Source organism: Phaethon aethereus, assembly GCF_964289735.1.
Source record: "Phaethon aethereus genome assembly, chromosome: 3".
Lineage (NCBI taxonomy): Eukaryota > Metazoa > Chordata > Aves > Phaethontiformes > Phaethontidae > Phaethon > Phaethon aethereus.
This window is the reverse complement of record NC_138576.1, coordinates 38,202,152-38,227,961: the sequence shown is the minus strand read 5'-3', so window position 1 is coordinate 38,227,961 and position 25,810 is coordinate 38,202,152. Positions and strand designations below refer to the sequence as shown.

Below are 25,810 nucleotides of genomic sequence, written 5' to 3'. Positions count from 1 at the left end.
TAGAAAACCACTACATATTCCTGTTTACCTCTCTGTAGCAGCTTTTCTGTGTCACTTCTTGAATTGGCCATTTTTTTCTGGCATTAACACAATTTAGTTTAATCTGTTCCAACTGCTTTCTGTAGCTTTCACCAGAACTAAATTGTTGCTGTTGACTTTCCAGACTCCTTGGCTCTGGTATCTTCAACTCCTGATGTTGAACTTTATTTCCTGAAAAAAAAAATCGTATTATTAAAAAGCCTTGATTTTAGTACTTGAAACAGTTTCTGGCAGATTTATCCCACAGTTTCTAAAGAATTTTACCTCATTTTCTATATCAGAATAAATGAACACAGCTGACTTACTGGAATCAGGCATTAAAAGGCATTAATGTGATCTTCAGGATTCATATTCAGTTCAGTGTAGTAACATGGCAACTTTCTTGAAAATATTAGGATACTACTATAACAGTAAGAGATATAACTGCTTCCTTCACCAACACCCACAAAATCATATTCATCATTTGTACTACAATACCCTGGGACACTGAGCAGGTTTATAAAGCATTTAAGATAAATTTATTGCAATATTTCTAATTTGAAGTCTGTTGTCTGTGACAATAGGCAACCTATAATCCAGCACCATGACTGCATCCAGGGGCATAAAAGGACAAGGCACGGTCCATCTCCTGGTTCCTTTTGCAGAGGTAATCGGGCATTGAATTGGAGGAAGATTGCAGGGCAGGCTGCAAATAGCACAGCCTAAGAGCGTTCCTTCACATGCTCCTTCAGTTGTCTTTTCAAACAACTAGAAAGCAGTATCCCATGCTAAGCAGATGTTGAGTCCTTCAGTACTGAAGGACTGAGCTATTACAACCAGCATCTCGTCTGGAAGGTTAAATGAAGCACAAAGAGGGAAAGTATGACCTGAAACCTCAACTGTTCCCAACACAAGTCAATGGGAAAGGATTTGCTGGGGGGGACGGGGACAATGAAGTTGAAAAAGCACCATTTTTCAAATTAAGTATTTTTCTTTCCTAGAATAAGTAGATATGTATATAATCTTAAATCCAACCCCTGCAATATTATTAGACATTTTCACCTAATTTATTCAGCAGGATCAGAAATCAGAAAGCTGTCTAGGGAAGTAGATTTCTGTTGAAACACAGAAGTGGCAAGTAGCTTTGAAAGATTAGCACACGTATTCCACAGTGTTGGTGCTAAGCCACTAGTAGTATCCTAAATTTTACCAGCCCTGAAATACTTGCTATAAGTCTCACTTGTTTACAACATTTCCCAGAAAGACCACAGTGTAAGGTGGTCTCACGCCACGCCTATTTCTATGTCATGAGGTGACTTCACACAATAGTCAAACTGCATACATTAGATAAATACTTAAGTAGAGCTTAGGTAATTTTTCTGGAATACAGAAAAAATGTCTGGTTCTAAAGTAAGTTAAAAATTATTTCCCAAAAGTATGTTAATAATGCAGTAAGGATCTCAGCCATTCAAATGATAGCAAAACTCACATTTCTTTAAAAAATAATTTTTCTGAAAGTTAGCATATGATGATGCTTCTGTCTATCTTTGAACGTAATTAAGAAGCACAAGGAACAATACAGTTTAAGGCTGAAACATCATGTTTAAAGCAAGAGCATTTAGAGTAATCAAGAGTGTAACAGTGCATTTGATTGACGCTAAAATTTAATAAGCCTCTAAAGAGTACACATTTATTTAGTACAAGTGTCATTCACATGAACAAAAGATTCCTACAGTACAAGTTTACAAACTGGATTATGCCAAGCACATGGAAAGAATGGTGAAAATAATTCAGGGTTTTTGCAGGGCATAGGAAAAAAGGGGCAAGCAATTTGCCTCTTGACAAAGTGTTTTCATAATTTTGGGAAACCTCATAAGAAAGTAACCATGATGAAGACACTTATTCTGTACTTTGGGCAAAGATTAAGATGCATGAATATGCTGTGGTAAAACTCATGTGACGAACATACTATATTACAAGTTAAGAAATGCCCAAAGTGACATAAATTTAACATTTAAAAGTAAATGTGCATGGGGCAGTGAAGCTGACCAAAGACAGCTTAACTGATAGAACCAAGAAAGAGACAAGAGAAGCCCGACCAAAGCAGAAGCAAATAATTCAGATATGTGAACAATCCTAATATGAGAAATAATGTCCGATACATAAACAGCAGAAAAAGCTACCTAGAGTTTCCGCTACCAATGGGTAAACAGGATAGAAAGCAGAGTACTGAAAGCAACAAGTGACATGGGATGTTCTTCATTTAGAAAGAATTGGTGTAGCTTTGCAGCTCTTTCCCAAGTGAAAGTCAATGTCCTGGTCTCACCTTTTTAAGTTTACTTCAGCCAAAACAATCTCAGATTAATCTTCAACCAAAGAAATTAGAGCTATGGCATCTATAGGGTAAGCTAGGAGCATATACAAGGAAAGTTACAGGAGAAGCGAACTACTATATAATTTGAGTCTGTCTCAAAAAAAAAAAAATCTAAACAGACTACCCCTCAAGAACGTTATAATCCTCAGTTTAAAATTTCTCTCAGCCAACATCCACTTTTTTGTTACATAAACTATCACTGTTCTCTGATACACTGGCAGCATTTTTCTACACTCAGGCTAGCAAGTATTAATCTGAAACCTTGCACTGTTGCTATTTCAATGCCTATTTATATTATGTGTAGTAAGAACTAAGGACATAATGAATTAGCACTATACATTGGCATTTTACTTCAAGCCCAGCAATCCACACTTTTGGACAGTATTTCAGTGAGGGGTTTTGTGGGTTTTGGTCTGTTGGGTTTTTTGTTTTACTACTTTCACAGGTACCACTCAAAAGCCAAATTTTAATTAAATGCTTCTCAATTCCAAACAGACCAACTTTTCCAGTTTTTATTTAGCAATGCATTTTTTTAAATACAGAACAGCAAATTTTCAATGCTTATTCTATTTCAAACTACTAAAGCATCACATATTAATAGTTACCTTCTCTTTTCATCACAAGACTTGTATCCATTTTGGTTTTGAGAGTTAAATTCGTAGCTGTTTCTAAGCTGTTCTCATCCAACATCTGCAACTATAAAGAATTTTTTTCTTGTAAGGACTAAAGAAAACAAAAAGCATCTTAAAAAGATTCAAAGGAGATCTCAAGCATAGTCCATGTCCAAGTTTGTCCAAAAGACATTTCCTTATGATAATTAATGACCAACACACCACAAAGAAAAACAGTGCAGGGTACACAGACAAGTATTACTGAACCTATTTTTAAATCCATCAACACTCTGAATTTCCATTGTACAGTTTCTATAACAAAGACCTAAATGCTTGCTATTCTTGAATTTTGTTTTCAGGGAACAGGGACACAGGACATGAAAATGCAAGGCATAGCTCAAAATTAACCTCTATCAAAAGCCATAATTTAGAGCTCCATAGGGCACTTAATGAATTCAATTAAATGGACTTCATTGAACAGATTACTTCACATAAAAAAACCCTCATGACTACATCTGAAAGAGCTCCTGTAGTGAAGATGAAACCTGATTATCCCTTCTTTATACATCACGTGACAGATTTTTAACAGCCCCCCCCATTTCTCCCATGACATGTATTGTTCAGAAAAAGCTCTTTCTTCATGCCTGATTATGCATAACAATTTTCAAAAATTTAAAAGCCACAGTGAATGTTTCCATTCACAACTGATTACTTAAAATACAGGAAAAATTATACCTTATTTATTTCTTGATTTGAAAAAAGTGTTATTATTTTTCCTTGCTAATACCATAGAACAGCCAGGTAGAGTTAATTATATCTATTTTAAAAAGATTTAACTTACCTGCAAGTCTGCCAGGTCATATGAATCACCCCCACTAGATTTTGATTCTGATGGTGGAAAAGGTGCAATGAAGGCTGTACATTTGGAGCTGGATATCTGCCTATTGAAATAACATTGTCAATTACATCACATGCCAACATATAATGTAATGATTGCCTTTTGTGAACAAGATAAAAAAAAGGCAGTTGTACGAAGACTTTTGGCTACAAGTTTCAAATATACAGAAAAAGCAGGTCCACTCTGACAGCCAAGCGAGAAAAAATAGAAATAAAAAACCTGTAACAATACTACCATCATCCTACAAAATGACAGATGACTTAATTGCTATCTTCCATAAAAAACAGTAATAAGCTGCGGCTGGGATCCTAGACCCTAATGGTGTGTGTTCCAAAGAAAATTTTGAAATACTTACAGAACAATAATATTATGTGAAATACCTTAGCTCACTACTTTTACAGATTCAGAATACTGTGTTTTAGCTAACTGCTGAGAGGCTAAGTATGCAGTTCTTATTCTTTGGTTACATTATTTCTCCCCAAAGTTCCCATTTCTGCATGAACTTAACCACACAGAAATAAGAGAGGAAGCAAGTTAGCAAAAGACTTGATTGGGATGGCAGGGGGGAAAGCTTTTTCTCCTCTGTTTACTTTCAAGCTATGCTATGGTCAGCTAACATAATACAGTGCTATTTTAACTGGCAGATTCTTCGACTACTGAACAGTTCTTCACAATAAAATGAGCATAACCACTTTCTTAATGCAATCATTATAATATGGATTATGTTAAAAATGAGGATTTAAAAATCTTTTGGAAGTTACAAGACTACCTTCTATCTAATTTTAGGAACTGGAATACACAGATGTAGTTAATTTTCAACAAAATTTATTTTTGCCTTAGTCTCCATTTCTTTTGAGCCTACTTATTAGCCAGAACAAGAAACTGATCTTTGCATGCTCTCATACAAAGAATCTGAGTAGTAAGATAGGAAATGTGTTTATTGCAATACCCAGTGCAGTTATAAGCAGCTATTTGTCAATAAACTTTAGATTAATTTTAACACTTAGCCGATATTTCCACTATACAACAAAATCATTCTATTGAAAAGGAGTATTAAAATCTGTCATCCTGCAGTAAAACCATACCTCCTTATACAGCTAGTGTTAAGTGGAACATCTGTCTTCTTCAGATCATCACCAGTATCAGTCACTAGCTTAACAGGAACCCTCCCAAAGGGGCAGGCCTAAGAGCAAATTGAAAGCAATCAGATGTGTAAAGCAGAATGAAAAGCTGAAGTTTTTGAAGCAAAATGTTACAAGTTCTACCTGGTTAGATTTGTTTAGTGGTCTTAATGGATTGTGGCAGTTAACCAGAGCATCGAATTCCTGTGATTTCTCTTCCCTGAAGGCAAGAAGAAAAAATACTGTAGTGTGTGGTTTTTGTTTAAATGATGTTTTAAAAAAAATTAAACAAGAAATCAAGCCATTACCCAAGCAAAAGTCTGGTAACAGTAGAAGAATTTTCACCAGAATCATTCCTTTTTATGCTTCTGTGATTTCCAACTATGCTCTGAAGTCCAGACTCTTGTGTACTTGATACTGTAGGTAAATTAGAATTATTCAGCCAATACTGCAGATGGTAGTTATTTCAAAAGAAAGTGTTCTTTCATAGTAAGTGCAATTTAAAAATACATACATTTGCAGTAATTTAGTATCAATAGCATATCGCTATTTTTTACTGATCTAGACAGACATTTTATATAAGTAGTGATAATTCAGATGATAAAAGAGAAAACCCAAACACAAACTTAAAACCAGAAAAGGAGCTTTCCAGGATAAGCACAAAATGGATCCATCATCCAGTTTAACAATTGCTAACTGTATTAACTACTTGGTTTTTATATGGTTACAGTTGTAAACTATGTTTAAACACATAAAAGGGAGATGCAAGATGTCCAAAGCCTATCCAAGCAATTTAACTTTTAACTCAAAAACCTCACCTTATCCTATCTACAGAAAGAGGAATACAAGCACCAAAAACATTGATTTAAATAATATCTTGGGGGAGTGAGGAAGAAACCCACACTTTCAGGGCAAGCCGATTTTCCAAATCTCCATTCTTCGAATACACCCCCACCCCAAAACAGCATCATCTGAAGACATTTCTAAAGCTTGCTCCACAAGGACTCCTCAGGAGATTTAAGACCACTTACATTTGGATTCTTCCTCTGTTCACTCGAGTTATTTACCAGCTCACATAAGGACACCCACACCTGAATAACTATAATAAATCCTAAATTAAGCATCAAAACCCAGCTTGTTTCAGAGGTGGAATCTCAAATTACAACTGTCTAGATAATCTTAAACTCCCTGCTTCAGCAGAGACCCAAGATATTGATAATATCCCTGACCTGTCCTGTTCTCCTGTCAAATACTAGCTTTTGGGCTCTGACTTCATTTATGTGGTATTTCATTTTGATAGCACAAAAATGTTGTATCTCAGTTGTGGTTCTGCAGATCCATCTGGATTTAAAGCATTTAACACGTGCCTGCAATTGAAAAACCATGCAGCCTTTTCAACTCTAGTGAAAATTATAAAAAGCAGCAATCACAACAGAAATAGCCAAGTCTTTCACAGGACCTTCTCCTTTAGGGCTTTCAGTACAATCTCTGTGAGACTGCATACTAAATCCCTAGAACTATCTACTGTGTCAGAGATACAAGACAGGAATCAGAACATCAGAATTACCAATCAAACAGATTCTTCTTCCCCCTCTTTTTAAAGAGGCACTTAAATACAGAGAGTTTTTAAATACAGAGAGTTTTACTCATTAAAACCTTAACAAGCTTCCCAGTTTCAGTTACTGAACATGCATCTCATACTAACAAATCCGAGGCTGAAACTTCAAAATCACCTCCAAACCTCCTGACATAGGCTACAGACACATGCCCTTCTAGAGCCAACTCCACTAACCAGCTGAAGAATTTACTACTCAGTGACTTGTTACCAAAGCCTTTTTGCTCATCCTTCCACCTCATTGACCTGCCAACACAGCACTTGGGAGTAATCCCTAATTCATATCAGGTAAATTCAATTGAATTAGTCTAAGCAATTAGTCAGGTTAAATTAAACCCATTGACTTTATTGATAGCAAATTTTGAGTGTGCTCTTGTAAACTGTGCTCTGCTACCAGGTCAGGGAAGACCAAGGCAGGCAATAGCAAAGAGCTCGTTCACTAACCCCATCTCAGTCCAGTAGAGAATCTTGCTCAGTTATTGAAGATCTGGCAAAAGTTATACAAAACTGCACATTAATCTTAGAATGAAATGTCAATTCAACTCCTAGTCAGGGTATTACTGAGCCTTGTGAAAATAAAGCATGTATTTTAGATGTACTTTACAGTAAGAAAAAAAACCCCAGAAGTTATTTGAAGTGTCATTCTAGGACCTCAAAAGCAGCAAATAAACTGGTCATCATCCAAACCTTTTTCTGCCTAAAGGTTAAGAAAAGGTCATTTCTCAGAGATAAACAAGAAGTCAGGATACAATAATGCAAATACACTGACACTTTAGTAACTGCCCGTGAACATGTGTTCATGAATATAGAAAAGGTAGCTTAATTCTTCATTTAGGGAACACTGTTGAGTACCAGCTCTTAAAAGAGCCTTCAGATATACATTAAACTCTTAACCTCAGTTATTTTCCTGACAAACCTTTTCTAAAATTGAAATTCCTATCTGACTATTCAGATAGACAGATCTCTTCCACAAGTCAAGATTATCTTTTTTAAGACAGACACCACAACATGCATTTAAAAAGATTTAAAAAGAGAAATCAAAGACAACTAAGATATTAGAATATGATCTTCTATGTCTTGCAGGCATTGTTTTTCCACCAATACAGCAACTTATTTCATTGACCAATAAACAGAAGAGCTATCCACAGCCTCCTGTTTCAGTTTAATCATATAAATCAGTTTCAGGACTTTTTTTATATTTCAACTTCTTTAAACATTTTTAAATTCTGGATCAATTCATTAAAATTAATTTTTATTTTGAGTCCTCTGATGTCCCCCCTTTCTACCTTCAGTCAGCAGAAGACAGACTTCTGTCAGATGAAGAAGACTGCAGTATTCGCTATTTCTAGTCCATTTTTTAATAAACTATTTATGCCAATAAGCCAAACTACTCAGTTAAATGAATAAAAAAGTGCCTCAATGTACAATGCAGTTCTAAGGTTTTGTTTTTTTTTTAACATAACACCGAACATAATTTTAAATTAGCAGTTTACTAATCCAGTACCATCACCATACCCCGCCCCCCCCTCAATCCCACAGGGGTTTTTTTCCATATATACAAAAATTTTTTTGCCTAATCTTACCACTGGACTCTCACATTCCATTGGTGATACTTTTATTCCTTCAGTCTGAGACAGCCTATCTGCCTCTCATACTACTCATGACCTACAGTTTTTAAATACTAAATTATATTTTTCCCAATTAAACATTTGATTTCACCAGGCATGTCAAATACTTTAGATTGCTGTGCATGAATGGAAGGGGGGGGGTAAATTAGACCAAAGGCTTCTAGACTTGCTGCATGGTTTTTATATGCAGTTATAGTGTAGTGATGCAACCATAACTTGTTAAAAGCTTTCTGAACAATCTTTTGAAGCTGTGAAGAAATGCATTTACATAAACAGCATTACTATTTTCAAAATCTTTCAAAATGGAAACATGAAACAGACAAGACTTAAATGCCTACACAATAAAACAGACAGAACAGTCTCTTTCTTGCTCCAGAAGCATGATACAAATTCACTTAAAGCCAAGTTCAATGATTTAGGACATGTACATGCTCGAATGAGAGATATTTCAAGTTAGTGTTACTTACCTTTTAAAATGATCTTTAAATAGCTGACTCAAAACCCATTATTTTTCAAATACTTAATGTTACAAATTCATTTAAATTAAAAACTCAAAGAACACTGCTTCCTAACTGCCAGACAGGCCTCTGACGTATTCTTTCATAGGTACTCCCTTAGCTTTGCAGCAAGTAAAGCCAAGGGTATAAGAAGTTGTAAATCCATGAAGGAGATGAACTTCTGTGGCACAGTCCATCCCCTGGGGCACTAATGATGTCTATATGCAATTAATGGTAAACACAATAGGGACAAAAATAAAGTTTATTAAAAAATTAATACCATAACTCAGTATTATCTCAAGTGTTGCAAAATCTTTTCTCACCCCACCCAACTAGTGTTTCACACTAAGGCTGATTTAACAGGAGACAGTCAAAGCTCAAGTAACATTCCTGAAGACATATCCCCAAGAAAATGAAATCAGATCTATTTTGCACTACTTCTGTCCTTATACAAAGCAAAAATATGGAAGTGTTAAGACAACACTCTTGCAAGAGTTAGTTACATGCACTTCAATATTTGAGTTGAAACATGTTTTCCACACCAAACAAATTTCTCTCTTGAAAACATTGAGGTAACTGCTTCCCTTATCGAAGTTATACCCAGCAACCAGTACCAGTTATATTTTACAACAGAGTCAAGCACTTTAATTTTGTACTGAAAAATACAAATGGTTTGTCCATCTGTAAAATAAAGTTGAAACTGATTCTCTTCCCTAGATTTGACTTCACTGAAATAACTGCCAGAACTTTACCAGCATAAGTGTCACAAGAAGATACACCTCAAAGCTATCTGTATAGTTTACTCTGTTTCAGTTCTAATTCTTTGCTATCACTGGTAGCTCTTACTTCACACTTTAAGCTGGAAATCTCTACTACAAAGTAAATATCTAATGAGTCAGAGGAACACCCTTTGCAGACCTAGAGTCTACCATCCTGCAAACTAGAGTTCACAGTCCTGAGGAATATGACGCAGGCGAAGAGTAAAGTCAGGACCCTGAATTTTAGGAAAGCAAACTTCCAGCTCTTCAGGGAGTTAGTCAATAGGACCCCCTAGGAAATTGCCCTCAGGGACAAGGGAGCAGAACAGAGCTGGCAGATCTTTAAGGACGTTTTCCACAGAGCACAAGAGCTCTCAATCCCCAGGTGTAAGAAGTCAGGAAAGGAAGGCAAGCGACTGGCATGGCTGAGTGGACATGGCTTGCATGAGCAAACTACAGGGCAAGAAGGAAATGCACAGGCAGTGGAAGCAGGGACAGGTATCCTGGGATGAGTACAGGGACACTGTCCACTTGTGTAGGGATGGGGTCAGGAAGGCCAAGGCACAGTTGGAGCTGAACTTGGCAAGGGATGCAAAGAACAATAAGAAGGACTTCTACAGGTCTCTCAATGAGCAAGAGTGGCAAACTGGTAACAACAGATGAGAAGGCTGAGGTACTCAACAACTTCTTTGCCTCAGTCTTCATTGGCAACCTCTCTTCCCACATCTCTTGAGGGGATGGACTGCAAACAGGCACTGGAGGAGCAAAGTCCCTCCCACTGTAAGAGAAGATCAGGTTTGAGACCACCTGAGGAACCTGAATATACACAAGCCTATGGGACCTGACAAGATGCATCCCAGAGTCCTGAGGGACTTGGCTGATATAGTTCCCAAGCCACCCTCCATGATATTTGGAAAGTCCTGGCAGTCTTTAAAAAGGGTAGCAAGGAGGACCCTGGGAACTACCGACCTGTCAGCATCACCTCTGTGCCTGTGAAGATCATGGAGCAGATCCTCCTAGAACCTATGTGAAGGCACATGCAGGACAGAGACGTGACTCAAGACAGCCAGAATGGCTTCAGCAAGGGCAAGTCCTGCCTGAACAAGCTAGTGGCCTTCTATGGTGGAGTGACCACATCAGTGGACAAGGGAAAAGCTACCGATGTTGTCTGTCTGGACTTGTGTAAGGCTTTTGACACGGGCCCCCACAACATCCTTCTCCCTGAATTGGAGAGATGGGTGGACTGTTGGGTGGATGAGGAATTGGTGGGGTGTTCGCATCCAGAGACTAGTGGTCAACAGCTCAATGTCCAGATGGAGACTGATGATGAGCGGTGTCCCTCAGGGGTCTGTATTGGGACCAGTACTGTTTAATATCTTCATCAATGACACAGACATTGGGATCAAGCACACCCTCAGCAAGTTTGCAGACAACACCAAACTGAGTGGTGAGGGTTGACACACTTGAGGGACAGGATGCCATCCAGAGGGACCTGGACAAGCTCAAGGAATGGGCCTGTGTGAACCTCATAAGGTTCAACAAGGCCAAGTACAGGGTCCTGCACCTGGGTCAGGGCAACCCCCAGTATCAATCCAGGCTGGGGGATTAATGGATGGAAAGCAGCCCTGCCCAGAAGGACCTGGGGGTACTGATGGATGAAAAGTTGGACATGAGCCGGCAATGTGCACTTGTCGCCCAGAAAGCCAACAACATCCTGGGCTGCATCCAAAGAAGCATGGCCAGCAGGTCAAGGGAGGTGATTCCACCCCTCTACTCTGCTCTGGTAAGACCCCACCTGGAGTCCTGCATCCAGCTCTGGAGCCCTCAGCACAAGAAAGACATGGACCTGTTGGAGCAGGTCCAGAGGAGGGCCACAAAAGTGATCAGAGGGATGGAACACCTCTCCTCTGAAGAAATGCTGAGAGAGTTGGGGTTTTTCAGCCTGGAGAAGAGAAGGCTCCAGGGAGACCTTCTTGCAGCCTTCCAGTACTTCAAGGGGGCTTATAAGGAAGATGGAGACAGACTTTTTAGCAGGGCCTGTTGTAATAGGACAACGGGTAATAGTTTTAAACTAAAAGAGCATAGATTCAGACTAGATATAAGGAAGAAATTTTTCACCTTCCAACCCAACTTTTCTATGACTCTGCGATCCTATGGCTCCTGCAAACTAAAGTCACTGCATCAAAAATGGAAGTGAATATTGCAGAAATAAGATTGAAAATAGAGATAAACATGACTGTTTATTAGACAATAACAAATTCTGAGTTTGTATATAGAAAGGACAAACATTACAGAGTAATTTTTTCAATTGAGCATTACAACATGCAAAAAAAAAATCAATCAACAATTTAAGAAATTGCATTTACCTGTGAAGTTCTCCTTCTCTTCATCTGAAAGCAACTGCTTTTTTTGTGAATGCAAGTTTTGTAGAGCAGTTTCCAACATTTCTAGTGGAACAGCAGAACACTCCACAGCTTTCTGAAGGAGCTGCTTACACTTCTTCATATTTCCTAAATAGTAAAGAACACAGAAGTATAAGTCAAGGAAATAAAAAGTTACTCTGGCGCAACATGGTCTTTTCCCAAAGACATGATTACTCTCATGCTGTCTTATACTCAATTTGCATCATCCTGTGAAATCATTGCTCATTAGGCCCTTTACACCCTTAAATATCCAGTTTCAGGATACTGCCTGGAACTAGTTACAAGTGAATCACTTAAGTCAATTTTTCACATGACATTGAACATCATAAAGCATATTTTGAGACCTGAAGTCACAAAACTGCATTCTCAGCATTTCTTTAGTGTTATAGGAACTGTAAGGAAATACAACACAAATTCTGAAATCCAGGGTTTTTTTCTGTAGTATCAGCAAGGAAAGAGCAGGTTTATGGACTTTCATTTAGTTATGACCAGATACAAACTTTATAATGTATGCATTATAAAACATCTTTCATGCACTTAATAGAAATCAAAGTTAAAAGGAGCTGCTATTAAACCAAACATCACTACTCCAGAAAGCGTTTTTCTTACAGTTAAGAAAAGAGGAATGAAAGGGAAGGATACTGTTTCATTAGTTTTACATATTACTAAATGCCATAAATAGAGATTGACAAGAACTGAGGAAGAAGAGGGGGTGTTTTAACAAAACATATTGAAAGCAATCAGTTTACATATATAAGCACATACAGCTATTAAAAAAATGTAAGAGTCAAATAAGGAAAGAGTGTACTGCAACCAAAATATCTTCCTCAGTTTAGAGAGCATCAGGGAAAAATGATGTAATGTTGTTACAGTTGTTAACACCCCTGAAGTCCCAAATGCCATTCTTCCTCAGTTCCAGAGCAGCAAAATATAATCCACTTCGTTCTTATAGCTGCCACATACCTATATGATTAAGTATTTTTTATACTATATAATAGTATTTTTCAGAGCTCAAAACTCCACTGATAAGTTAAATGTCATTGTCACCTGCAATTTAGATGGGGGGGAAGTGGGGTGTACATATTAGGAACTTAAGCATAAGTAACCTTTTTTAAGATTATTAAAGTTGGACACTGAAGCAAGGAAAAAACAAAATAAGACTGGCTATGATTTCAAATCATAGATAGATTTTAAATCTATTTTGTGCATATTTGTTATGACTTCTTTTTTAACCATATAATCAAATACTTTTTGTCTCCCAAATCCTTAGCAAGTAGATAGGCTTGGTATTTCTTTTAAAGAACCCTTAACCAGCACTCTACCTTTGGCTATATTTAGTAACTACACGTTGCTTCAACAAGACTTGCTGCTCAAATGAAAGTAATTTCTCCTAGTATTATGTGCCTCATTGAATAAGAAATAATGAGACACCAAAATACCCATGTGAAAAATGAACTGCTCCATCCTCCTTAACAGATGAGGAACCAAGGCACAGACGTAAAGCCAGAAGTACCTCTGAGTTAAAATCAGTCCACTTCATCACATACAAAAAGGCTGAATGATCCACCTAGGCATAACATTTTATATAGCCAAAAGTAGAGTTTTATTTATGGTCATGAGTTCCAAACAGTTCACAGCAAATCTTGCTTCAAACACACTACCCAAAGCATGCCAAAAGTAAGGAAGAGACAGCTCCTCATCTGACCTACTGAAATGAAGTTTTATTCAGCATTTTAAAAAAACCCAGAACAGAATGCCACCTTTGTTGTGTCACTCAATTTTCAGGTCATGAATATTCATTTTATAAGTAAATCAATATCAACCATAATGCCAACCATAATTTCAGAATCTTTATTTGAGCTTTAGCTCACAATTTTGCTCAAGACAGGGAAGTGAATGTATAATTACCTTTTTCTTCTTAATGCAAAGGGAAGAACAGATTAATCCAGACACAACTGGCAGGTGTGCCAAAGCACTGCTGAAATGACAGGGGTGAGGAGGGAACAAAGCACTGCCCTACTCCTTTCCCTCTGGCCTAAACTGGACACACTCAGTGAAAAAGGAACAGCACTCAAAGCAACAATACACAACTCACATGTTGCGTTAATCCTCTCTGAAGCACCCAGCAGGGACACTTTAGCACCGTACACGTTACCAAATGTCAAACAGACCAGCTCAAGGATAACAGATACAAATCAGAGAGCACACTGGGGATAAAAGAAAGCCAATCATAAATGGCTTATCCCTTTGGGATTAGGATTTCATTTCAGGTTGACTATTTACTGTCAAAGTAAAAGAAACTATTGCATTAACACATCCCATAGCTACAGAGAAATTGAATTCACAAGTGATTGTGACAGAAAGGTGAATTTAGTCATTAGTAACCAGTAGTAACATTTCTACACTTAAATTACACAATAGGTTTTGTTTATTACACTTACTTGACAATATTTTTATTATTGCAGTATTACTGTTCTATTATCAGTTTAAATAAACATACAGTCCTCACTAAAAAAATTATTAGCTACTTTTTACTACTGTTTATAAGTTCAGCACCACAAGTTTATATTAGAACAAGACCAGTCAGATAACTGGCTCATGTGAAACAGAAAATCTGTGGAATCTAAAGTCACAGATATGCACTTTTTTTGTCTTCTCCTCCCCATCTTGTGGGGGAATCATATTTAGTATCCTTCCTCCAGCAATTATTTTACATGGCATATATTTCTGAGGGGGATTTCCACAGCCTTTCCTGCTCCATTACAAATAAACTTATTAGTTAAGAAGAACTGGAAAACTTGAGAAGACAATTGAGTATTTACTTATTAATTTTAATAAAATGGTTCTGCTTCATGGGACACACTTTGAATATCTAAACTGTATCCTAAAATACAGTTAAAGAAGTACTGGACCAAAAGTCTATTTTCCACTGGTAACAGTTTTGTCTATAAACAACAGAAGTAAATGTAAAGAAGAATATCCAGTAAAATGTATTTAGAATCCAGAGTATAAAATACACAGTTTAATCTCCTTCAGTTATTTACTGTAGTTAATTTTGGGGAGAATTTCTCTTACTAGGCAGTATACAACAGCTTGCTGACATATGACAAAAACCATGAAGAAACACCAACCACATAAAAATCAAAATGTATCCACCAAGGCTGCTTCTTTCAAAGAAGAAAACAGTTTTAATGGAATATGTTTGTCTTTCTGGATAGAGCAAGCTGTTAAAGGGAGGAGATAGATGGTATCACATAGATTACTGTTCAAATCACCCATTGAAATAAGATTAAATAGGACACCAAAAAATATGAGCCTGTGGGCAGGCAGCACAACACTGCTAGCAAGTACCAGGGCTACATTCCCTACACACAATAGGAAAGAAGTGACATAAGCCAAGGTGAGCTTTGTGGACTACTGACCCAAAGTATTGAAGACCTATTGTTCTAGATATATTAGAGTATAATTTATATAGTCTACAGGGATAATTGGAAAAGCAAAAGCAAGAAAAAAAACTAATAAAGAGTTAAATAAAGGAAAAAGGAAAAAAATAGAAAAACAATCCCAAAAAAACCAAATGATGCAAAGGCAATCATTTATCACCTCCTACCAGCAGACCAATGCCCAGCCAGTCCCCAAGCATCTGCTACTGTGGAAAGACTACCTCCTAGTTTTTTTATTGCTGAGCATGATGCTATATGTCATGGAATATCCCTTTGGTCAATTCAGGTCAGCTGCCCCAGCTGCGTCCCCTACCAACCCCTTGTCCACCCCCAGCCTTGGGCAGAGAAGAGGCCAAGGAAGAAACAGAAATCATCGATACTGTGCAAGCATTGTTCAGCAACAGCTAAAATACTGGTGTGTTATCAATACTGTTGCAGTCACCAATCTAAAACACAGCATCATAACAGCTGTTAAGAAAATTAACCCCACCCAAGCCAGATGCAGTACACCAAGGAACAGGATGTATTAATTTAGAACATCTGCTGTCAGTGCAACTATCCCTACCAGGGACACAGTTTTTAAAAGACATTATCACTCTCATAACAGAATGGCTTGCCTAAAACACTGTTGTATGGCACCATATGACAAAGATTACCATTCTGTTTTGAATACTGATACTCCCTGCAACTGACTGGAACATGGCATCTATGATACCATCAAAAAAGTCAGTCCATGCCATTTATGAAGCAACAGAAGATACCAACCATCTCCACTGTCCCAACATGAATGTTCAACAAGGGAAAAAGAAACAAAAAAAATAAATAAATTAAAATGCAATTGCTAGCTACTTAAGAACCTGAGTGGAAGTGGGGAAAATTTAACTGGACCAAATCACATATTCACAGCATATTTTGGTTTAATTAAAAAAAAAAAACAAACCCACAAAAACCACAGCACCCCCCTGAAGAGTCTACAGTTGCTTTTTGGAAGGAGCCAGAATTTCTCCCATGAGCAAGCTAAAGGGAAATTACCACCCAAATCTGAGCACCATTTTTTCAATGCAGCAAGAGCCTTACTCATAGCTCCCACTGTAAGATCTAAGCTTAAAAAAAAATCCAAAAGAATCACTGCCAATTTTCACCTTGTTTGAAAGTTATTTCTAAAAAGGAAAAAACTATTAAGAACTGTATGCATATTTTCATTAAAAATTAACACAATGTTCTCATTAAATATCAAATAAGAAAATCCAGATCTTCTTTTTCTGATTGAATACCTACCAGTTTCCTTGCAAATTATTTAACACAGCAGAAGTTTAAAACAACAAAACTTAGAAGACACAGAAGAGCAACACCAAACAAGTTTTTCTACGCACCTTGTGATAGCTCAAACTGTGCAAAAGCCACATGCACAAAAGCAAATTTCTTGCAGTTCAGTCTGGCCAGATGAAATTGGTCCCGTGCCTCCTCTGGATCTTGAAGACTACAAAGACAGCATATTAATAGTCACATAAGGTGAAGAGCCTGAGTAACATGGATTAAGTTCCATGCACTGGGTTATGGATTTAGATAATTAAGGAAAAGCAATCCATCTATAGCTGAAGTTATTCCTCTCCTTAGAGCTAACAGTGAAGTACAAATAAACAAAGACTCTTAAAAAGCTAATAATTGAAATATATCAATCTGACCCTTTCCAAATACCAGAATGTGCTCAAACCTGAAGACAAAGATTAAGGACTCATTCTTTGTCACTGCTTGTATTATTCCTCAAAATACATAGATATTTTCCCTCAGAACACCCACCTGTAGCCCTTCCAGGCTACATGCTGACATTATCCAGAGAAAAATCTCCATCCTTCTAGATGCATCCACTTGTATACAAAGGAGGTTGCAAGGCAGGGGGACAGGGAGGAGATTACTTTAGAAACACCAAGTGTTGGAAAAATGTATTGTATTAATCAAGTCAGAAGAAACAGTGTATATACAGTTAGTCATATTCTGCAGCAATATGGTCACAAAGTTTCCAATCCATTACATTAAAGCCATACTGAACCCCAAAATTTTCCTAGAGGTTATGAGCTTTTCTACATCAAAGAGCTTCTGCAACTGCACCCAAATTGTCAGATTCCCTTAGCAGACATGTAGGTCACTAAAGGAAGTTGTTTCTGTTGATACATCTGTAATACAATACCTATAGAAAACTAGGACACAACAAGAGCATTTATCCAATAGCTACCTCTATCAAGGGTTCTGTGGGAACATTGACTCCTTACAAGATACAGGGAATTCATTCTATTTTCCCCACACTCCTGGGCAACAGTCTTATCAGTTAAATTTGTCAGCACAAGGTGGATTTAAGTCTGTTTGCTGCAGACATACCAGAAGCAGCAATGGCAAATATGCTATACTTCAAAAACATAGAGAGTGTGCCACAAAGTCCAGACGAGATACTTCACATTTAATAGTTTCCTTACTTTTACGAAATTTTAGGTTTTTTACATTCAGCCATAGATTGCTATGTAGGACAACTGAGATGCTTGCACACAGTACACCAACAATTAAATATTCCAGAGGATCTACAGCTTAAGTAAATACTTGTCAAGATAAAAAAAGGCCTGAATCTGTATCACGATGAAATAAATTAATGTTACATTTCAATGGGCTCCCTCCCCCTTTTTGATATTAAAAAAAATTCTTTTAACTCTTTTGTTAGCAAAATTCACAATCAAGAAATAAAGGAATTTCTTCTGAAATTCTACCCTCGTTCAACAAGTAACAAAGGTCGTACTTCAAAGTGAGGATGGTGAGAAGATTATGACAATGAGTTAAAGAAAAAAGTACAGAAAAAATACACCATGGAAAGCTAAAAAGAACAGTAGAATTTCCAGTAGAAATCTGTGGAATTAAGAATGAGGAAAGGCTCTATCGCAGTTTAGGCATGTTATTGGACTCCGGTAAGTTTAATAAACTCAGCTCTGATCATCCAAAGTAATAGAACAGGCACAGAAAATAACCCATCTGCAGGCAAAGTCAGACCTAACACAAATTAAGCTATAACATGTGAATTACATTCACTTTCAAAAAGCATATTAAAATTTAAGTTCCTGTAGAAAGTAGCAGTGACTTCGATAGTAATACCCAGAACAAGACCTAATGTTAGCAACAGGCACCAAGTGCCACACACTTGGTGGCACTGTGCTGCAGCCAGCAGCATTACATGAAAGCAGGCCTGGCATGATTCACATGCAATACAGATACTCGATCACAGATGCAGCTGGCTGTTCACCTTTGCCTGTTTCAGACTACATTCAAGGGTTCTTCAAACAACCTCAGTATCATAATAGGTCAAAAGGTTTTGGCATAGTCAGTCTACAGCTAGAAAAGATACCAGAACAAGACAGGTCCAGTGCCAAGAATGGACAAATCCAGCTTTGCTCAGAAAAAACAGCATTGATGCCAATAGACACTAAAATCTCAAGCCGTTATCACTGCTTATAAGTTTGTGGTGCTCTGACTTGTTTCTCCTCTTAGGTGGAACATTATCCACCCGAGAGTACTGAGAGAGCTGGCGGAGGAGCTTGCCAAGCCACTCTCCATCATTTATCAGCAGTCCTGGTTAACAGGGGAGGTCCCAGAGGACTGGAGGCTTGCCAATGTGACACCCGTCTACAAGAAAGGCCAGAAGGAGGATCCTGGGAACTACAGGCCTGTCAGCCTGACCTCTGTGCCGGGGAAGATCATGGAACAGTTCGTCTTGAGAGTGCTCACAGGGCATCTGCAGGACAACCAAGGGCTCAGGCCCAGCCAGCATGGGTTCATGAAAGGCAGGTCCTGCTTGACCAACCTGATCTCCTTCTATGACCAGGTGACCCGCCTAGTGGATGAGGGAAAGGCTGTGGATGTTGTCTACCTGGGCTTTAGTAAAGCCTTTGACAGCGTCTCCCACAGCATTCTCCTGGAGAAACTGGCGGCTCGTGGCTTAGACGGGTTTACTCTTCGCTGGGTGAGGAACTGGCTGGATGGCCGAGCCCAGAGAGTTGTGGTGAACGGCGTTAAATCCGGCTGGCGGCCGGTCACAAGCAGTGTTCCCCAGGGCTCGGTTCTGGGGCCGGTCTTCTTCAATATCTTTATTGATGATCTGGATGAGGGAATTGAGTGCTCCCTCAGTAAGTTTGCAGATGACACCAAGTTGGGTGGGAGTGTTGATCTGCTGGAGGGTAGGAGGGCTCTGCAGTGGGATCTGGACAGGCTGGATCGATGGGCAGAGGCCAACTGTATGAGGTGTAATAAGGCCAAGTGCAGGGTCCTGCACTTTGGCCACAACAACCCCATGCAACGCTACAGGCTTGGGGAGGAGTGGCTGGAGAGCAGCCCGGCGGAAAGGGACCTGGGGGTGCTGGTTGACAGCTGGCTGAATACGAGTCGGCAGTGTGCCCAGGTGGCCAAGAAGGCCACCAGCGTCCTGGCCTGTATCAGGAATAGTGTGGCCAGCAGGAGTAGGGAAGTGATTGTGCCCCTGTACTCGGCACTGGTGAGGCCGCACCTTGAATCCTGTGTTCAGTTTTGGGCCCCTCACTACAAGAAGGATGTTGAGGTGCTGGAGCGTGTCCAGAGAAGGGCAACGAAGATGGTGAGGGGTCTGGAGCACAAGTCTTATGAGGAGCAGCTGAGGGAACTGGGGTTGTTTAGTCTGGAGAAGAGGAGGCTGAGGGGAGACCTTATCGCTCTCTACAACTACCTGAAAGGGGGTTGTGGCGACGAGGGTGTTGGTCTCTTCTCCCAAGTAACTAGTGATAGGACGAGAGGAAATGGCCTCAAGTTGCGCCAGGGGAGGTTTAGATTGGATATTAGGAAAAATTTCTTCAGTGAGAGAGTGGTCAGGCATTGGAACAGGCTGCCCAGGGAGGTGGTGGAGTCGCCATCTCTGGAAGTGTTCAAAAAACGTGTGGATGTGGCGCTTCAGAATATTGTTTAAGGGACATGGTGGCGCTGGATTAATGGTTGGACTTTATGATCTTAAAGGTCCTTTCCAACCTAGTGATTCTGTGATTCTGTGTGATTTGGGAGAACAGCAAACAGACCTCCACTGAAGAGCATCTTTCTTCGTCCACCAAAGGTAGTATCATCACAGCACCTATGCATCAAAGTGTTACTTTACTTGCAATAGGTTAAAAAAATAAATCAGAAGATCAGAAGCACTCTAGGAAGTCATGAGATGACAGGATTTTCTTTAACAGAAGCTAAAACTGAGCAAAGACAAAATAGTACTAGCCAAACTGACAGCCAGGAACACAGTGAGTCTGAAACACCAGGGAAAACTCAAACACAAAGAAAATTGTGAGGAATTAGTGGACATGACAAACAAAAGATTCAAATAACCACTCACTGATTAACTTAACATTAAGCTCCGAAAACTACAGACAGGCAACATTAATTGGGTTTTTTTTTTTTTAGATCTGATAAGTCAAAAGCAATTTCACATTCTGGTGAGGTTACATGTATAGTTCATAAATGCAGTTTCATATAAATAATTGACTTTATATTATATGGCACAATGAATGAGAAAACATTAGCTTATACAGCTGAAAGTAATTTTCAAATGGGGGACCATTTCAGGAGATACTTACAGCAGAATTCCATCAGGATTGTTGCTATGTCAGATTTTGGTGGGTGCATTTTTTAAGAAGGGTTTGGGAGTGGGTTGTTTACCTTTTTTTAAAAATAATTTTCATTAGCAAGTCAAGAAACAGATGACTGATGGTATTTGCCAATTAAAAATGCGCAGCAAAAGACAAAGAGCAGATCTGAGCTACCCAGTGAGCTAGGTAGATTCTAAAGTAATGCTGGTTACCAAAGCAGAAGGTATTTTAGTATAGTTACAGACAGTGCATTTTAATAGTGAAACAAGATAGACTACTCACCCAAGAAGGTCCCTAAAGGCTGTAGCAGTGAGGCAGCTAAAGACATTTCAATGGGACACCACAACTAAAACTGTTAATAATATTCGTGCATTAACAGGCTACTGACAGTGCCTTCAGTTTTGCTTTCTGTAATATAATACAGAGAATACTGAAGACAGATCTAATATCCATTTTAAAAGTATCCACCTTTAAAACTGTGTTTTAAAGATGAAGTGGAAAGAGGTCCAAGAGTTTTAAAGTGATTAGGGAGATACAATATAATCTTTCCGAACTGAAACTCCTACTGTACGCAATGAGATAACAGATGTGTCTTGATAATAGCATCCAATCACCATTCTGGAAAAGAAATTTTGGAAAGTGAGCTGGAAGCCTATGTTACACAATTTCTGTTCTGAGGAAAAGCAACTAATCTTTGCACAAGAATGCCATCTCTCAGTATCTTTGAAGACAGGAGGTATTTCTGGAAGATATGCTTTACTCCACTCACACAAAAACACCTTAGCTCTTTCAAGATACTAAGGATTCACAGCACATCATTAATCACTCCTGCTGTTTCTGAACAGATTACTTCCATTGCATGCTTTTACTAAACACTGATGCAGCACAATCTGTGCAACGACAGTACAAAGAAGTAGACCAAATCATACTGCAAGAGCAAGCCACCTGCCAAAAAGCCAAATGAGGGGGAACATACAAGAAACAGACTAGCTATATTCACTGGAAGATCACCTGCTCAACTCTAATTGTTAAGGATTGCTCCAATTTTAAAACACCGCTCTTCAAAATATTTGCTGTGAAGGTGTTTCAAGGGACAAAATAACTCCTTATGAAGAAAAAGAAATTATAACCTTGTCCCAAATTATGTCCGGAAGCATCTGAACAACCATACTGCTCAAATTTGGACTGAGTAAAGCAAATAAATGGCCACAATCAAAACTAATTTTATAAGTATGAAAGTATAGAATGATGTTCTGAGACATTCTCCCTACCCTAAGGCAATTATTTAATGTAGCTGGGATGTATCTTTCTTAGTAAGGGAGAAAGCAGACTAGACAAGGACAGACCACTATGGTTTGACTAGATGGATTAGATAAGAGCAAACTGTCTACCTCACAGCCAAATCAGTTACAGAAGTCCACAAGGAAATTTATCCTAACTTACAATATACACAGTTTAATACACAGATTATAGTTACACATAGTTATATCAGATTTCACCCATGCAGCTTCTTTTGAGATGAAGTATAAACTGAAGAAAAAGGGTCTCATGCTATTTCTCCCTGTACCTTACACATAGAATCCAGAAAAAAGTCTGTTAACATCTCTAAATCAGATAGCTCTGAACAATCGTGTTTATTAGCATATACAAAAAAATGCAAGTACTGTGGAAACAACGGATAAACTGACTAGCCAAAGCTGCTCAGAGTTTCAAGGAGTTGATATGAAAACATCCCCACTCAGAATGATATCTTGTTGCAGAAATCACTAATAAAAACAAACTATTTTTATCACCATTCAAATTCAGAATTCTGAATGATGAGTTCTTATACTGAAAATTGAAAATTTAATACTTACGCTTTCAACTCAGCAAATCTCACAAGGATGCGAGCATAGCTCTCATCTTGACTATGCTTTTCTGCAGGTAATGCAGTCACCGCTTGACTGTAACGACCAATGAGTCTGTTCAGTAGGCCAACATCCATCTGAGGAATACCCTTTTTCTCTAGCCTAAGCAAAAAACACAGCCAGTCTTCTGGATTATTTGTTGTCATCATTATTTGATTAACAGTTCCAGAGTTATCTGACAGAAAAACAGAGGAGATTGGTTAAAATTGCAGCAGACAAACAGAAGAAAACATTTTTTATAAGCTTTCATGTAAGACTAGTGGGTTGTTTTAATTATAGGGTTTTTTTTAAACACAGGATTAGAGCAACACAGGTAACCAAAGAAACAGGGAGAGATGAAATTTATTTCATGGTCATTAATATTGAAGAAATGCTAAACCTTAAATCCTTTCAGTTAATGGCTCTTTCACTTTTCATCTAGGTTGAGATCAGTTGCATAAGTGACAACAGAATAACAAAAACACATACCTGTTGTATCAGCTGAGATTTTAGTACAGTTAAGTTCATCTGTGATATTGTCTTCATTTCTGTACTTGTTTTTCAAGTCTCTAACTCTATTCATGATTGAAGCAATCTGTGGCAATCCTCTTTCACTTAGGTCCTCCTCCTCCATCTGCAGATACAAGGTTAAAAACCAAGGAAGTTACTGAAGAACCTCATTGTAACTCACCTTAATTGGAATTACTATGGGAAAGCCTCTTGTATATTTTGCAGATTAAGACTCAACCACATTAAGTAATATAAAAGCTCTATTAAGCCTTTGCCAGTGTAGTTCTACAAGTAAACTTCTCAGCAGAGGCCAGTGTAGATGGGCAAAAGGAATCGGTACTTAACTGATCTGCCCAAATACTAGTCCATGCTTCACAGTAGCCCTTTCCAATCAGGTATACCCAGGGTTTGAATAAAATGGGGGTGGGATATGTTGCCTGAATAGCTATGAGTCTAGTGTATTAAATCACATCCTGAATCCATAGATTAGCATGGCTAAGAGGCAGGCCTCCTCCTAGCTGTACACTCCTGCCAATTCTCTTGAATAAGCAGCAATTGAACAAGCATTTGTCAGACTTCATGATGACCTGGCTCGGGGCAAATGCCAACAGAAAACTACGCAAAAAAAGGAGTAGAGCTTTTTTCTTTTTTGCTAGATGTTTTTCCTGCTCTCTCAACTGTGTCATCATATGGGCAAGAAAAAGGAAAGGCATGAAAAAGACTTTCATTTTATGACACCTGTAAGGCTGAGTTAGACTACCTTAGGTGTGTCATCCCACACATACATATCCCCCTTCAATATAAGCATTTTTCCATATGAAAATAAAACTTGATACTAGAAACTTGAAGTTTTAACAATATTAATCTTTTCCATCACAGGTATAACTTACAGTAGAAATAATACGTTTCAAGACATAAGAGATACTTACAACCCATCTTGTAGCATTACTTCCTCTCTGTAATGGGCATGGTATTTTTTTTTATTTAACATAACACATGTATAGTTGGACAGTGAGATGTGCTCTGAAAAACTAGCAGTTTTTTTCTTATGGCTCAATTTTAACATTATCCTTCTCTAAAGCTGCACTTAGTTACACCACTGAGATTTGAAACCAAACATTTTGAAATAGTTCCTTGTCCTAGTTCTCATTAAGTTTTGCTGTTGCAAAATTTTACCACCTAGATGTCTATCCAAAAGCATTCATTCTAAGAGATTACACAAACCATTGAGCACAGATGAACCAGCAAGGGATATATAACAAATTACTACACTACATTGCTTGTAATGAACAATATTCAACTTTTGTATTAATTCCTGCCTGGAATGTCTGCTTTAAGGAATACAATCCAACACTGAAACTAGAAAATGACAGTGGAAGGGAGGGCTAGCCAGGAGACACTAATCAGAAGATGAGGAAAGTTCACACATGAAACACCAAAGGCATACCTGCAGAGTTTCACAGCCTATGTTGCAGGCTGGAGAACCCTAATGCAAATCTGCGTACAGCTAGTAAGAATTATCTCCACATAACTGGAGTAATCTGAGGCTTACAAAAGTAAATATTAGGAACATTATTAAGACAAAACTATGTATGTTTAACCTTTTTATAGTCTCTCTGTTCAGGAAGGGCAAAATTTTGTGCATTTTTCCAAAGGACAAGCCATATTACTTTTTCAAAGGGTGTGATAGTAAGCTGCCACCCACATCAGTGATGCTAACAAAAAAAGAGACACAGTTTTATTTCCTCAGAGGTAGGTCATACAAACCTGCCTCTGCAGCAATGAATAATGCTGGGTGAACCTTAGCAGAATTAAGGCTGTGATGAGACAGGGATGAACTATGCATCTCTGCCTGAAAAGAGTTCAGGAGAAATCAACAATATCAGTAAGAAAACAAACATACACTTTAAAAGATGCACTATGCATCTACAGCATTATTTTGCACAGTTTTTGACAATAAGAGGACCCAGGAATCTTCTCACCACAAGAAGAGATAATCACAACCTTGCAAGTTTAAGAGATACGTATTAAGTTTAAAAGATATTATCAGTGAAAACAAAAGTCCAGCAGAGATAGGATTCTTTCTAAAGAACAAGCTAAGTAGGTGAAAGCCTGCAAGTTCCTACCTAAGTACAAATCAGGGCAGAGTACACACAGGTTTGTTGGAGTACATTGAAAGAGAAGAAAAAAACAAGGAAAAACAGGTAAAAACAAAGTTAAGGTAAAAGTGAATATCACTGAACTTGGCATTTCTGAAAATTTAAAAGATTTTTTTAATCTTTCGTAACAGTAACGTAGCTATTAAATGTAAGTGTTTGCAACCATTTATTATGCCAGTAATTTAAATCTAGGTTTGCAGCTGGTAACATACCTAAATAAATGTAAGAAGTGT

General features: G+C 38.1%; 1 protein-coding gene across 1 annotated transcript in view; it reads right to left on the bottom strand.

Moving 5' to 3' along the window:
• The window catches only part of TTK (TTK protein kinase), a gene marked incomplete at both ends in the record, with an annotated part of 34,636 nt that extends 11,094 nt beyond the window's left edge, over window positions 1-23,542 (bottom strand). Inside the window, 10 exons of the mRNA XM_081997698.1 lie at window positions 29-210; window positions 2,998-3,088; window positions 3,845-3,944; window positions 4,987-5,084; window positions 5,167-5,242; window positions 5,331-5,439; window positions 11,887-12,030; window positions 16,760-16,866; window positions 22,879-23,104; window positions 23,398-23,542. Of these exons, the coding sequence (XP_081853824.1) occupies window positions 29-210; window positions 2,998-3,088; window positions 3,845-3,944; window positions 4,987-5,084; window positions 5,167-5,242; window positions 5,331-5,439; window positions 11,887-12,030; window positions 16,760-16,866; window positions 22,879-23,104; window positions 23,398-23,542 (1,278 nt within the window). The remainder of the gene's footprint in view (window positions 1-28; window positions 211-2,997; window positions 3,089-3,844; window positions 3,945-4,986; window positions 5,085-5,166; window positions 5,243-5,330; window positions 5,440-11,886; window positions 12,031-16,759; window positions 16,867-22,878; window positions 23,105-23,397) is intronic.
• Between the last annotated feature and the right edge of the window lie 2,268 nt (window positions 23,543-25,810).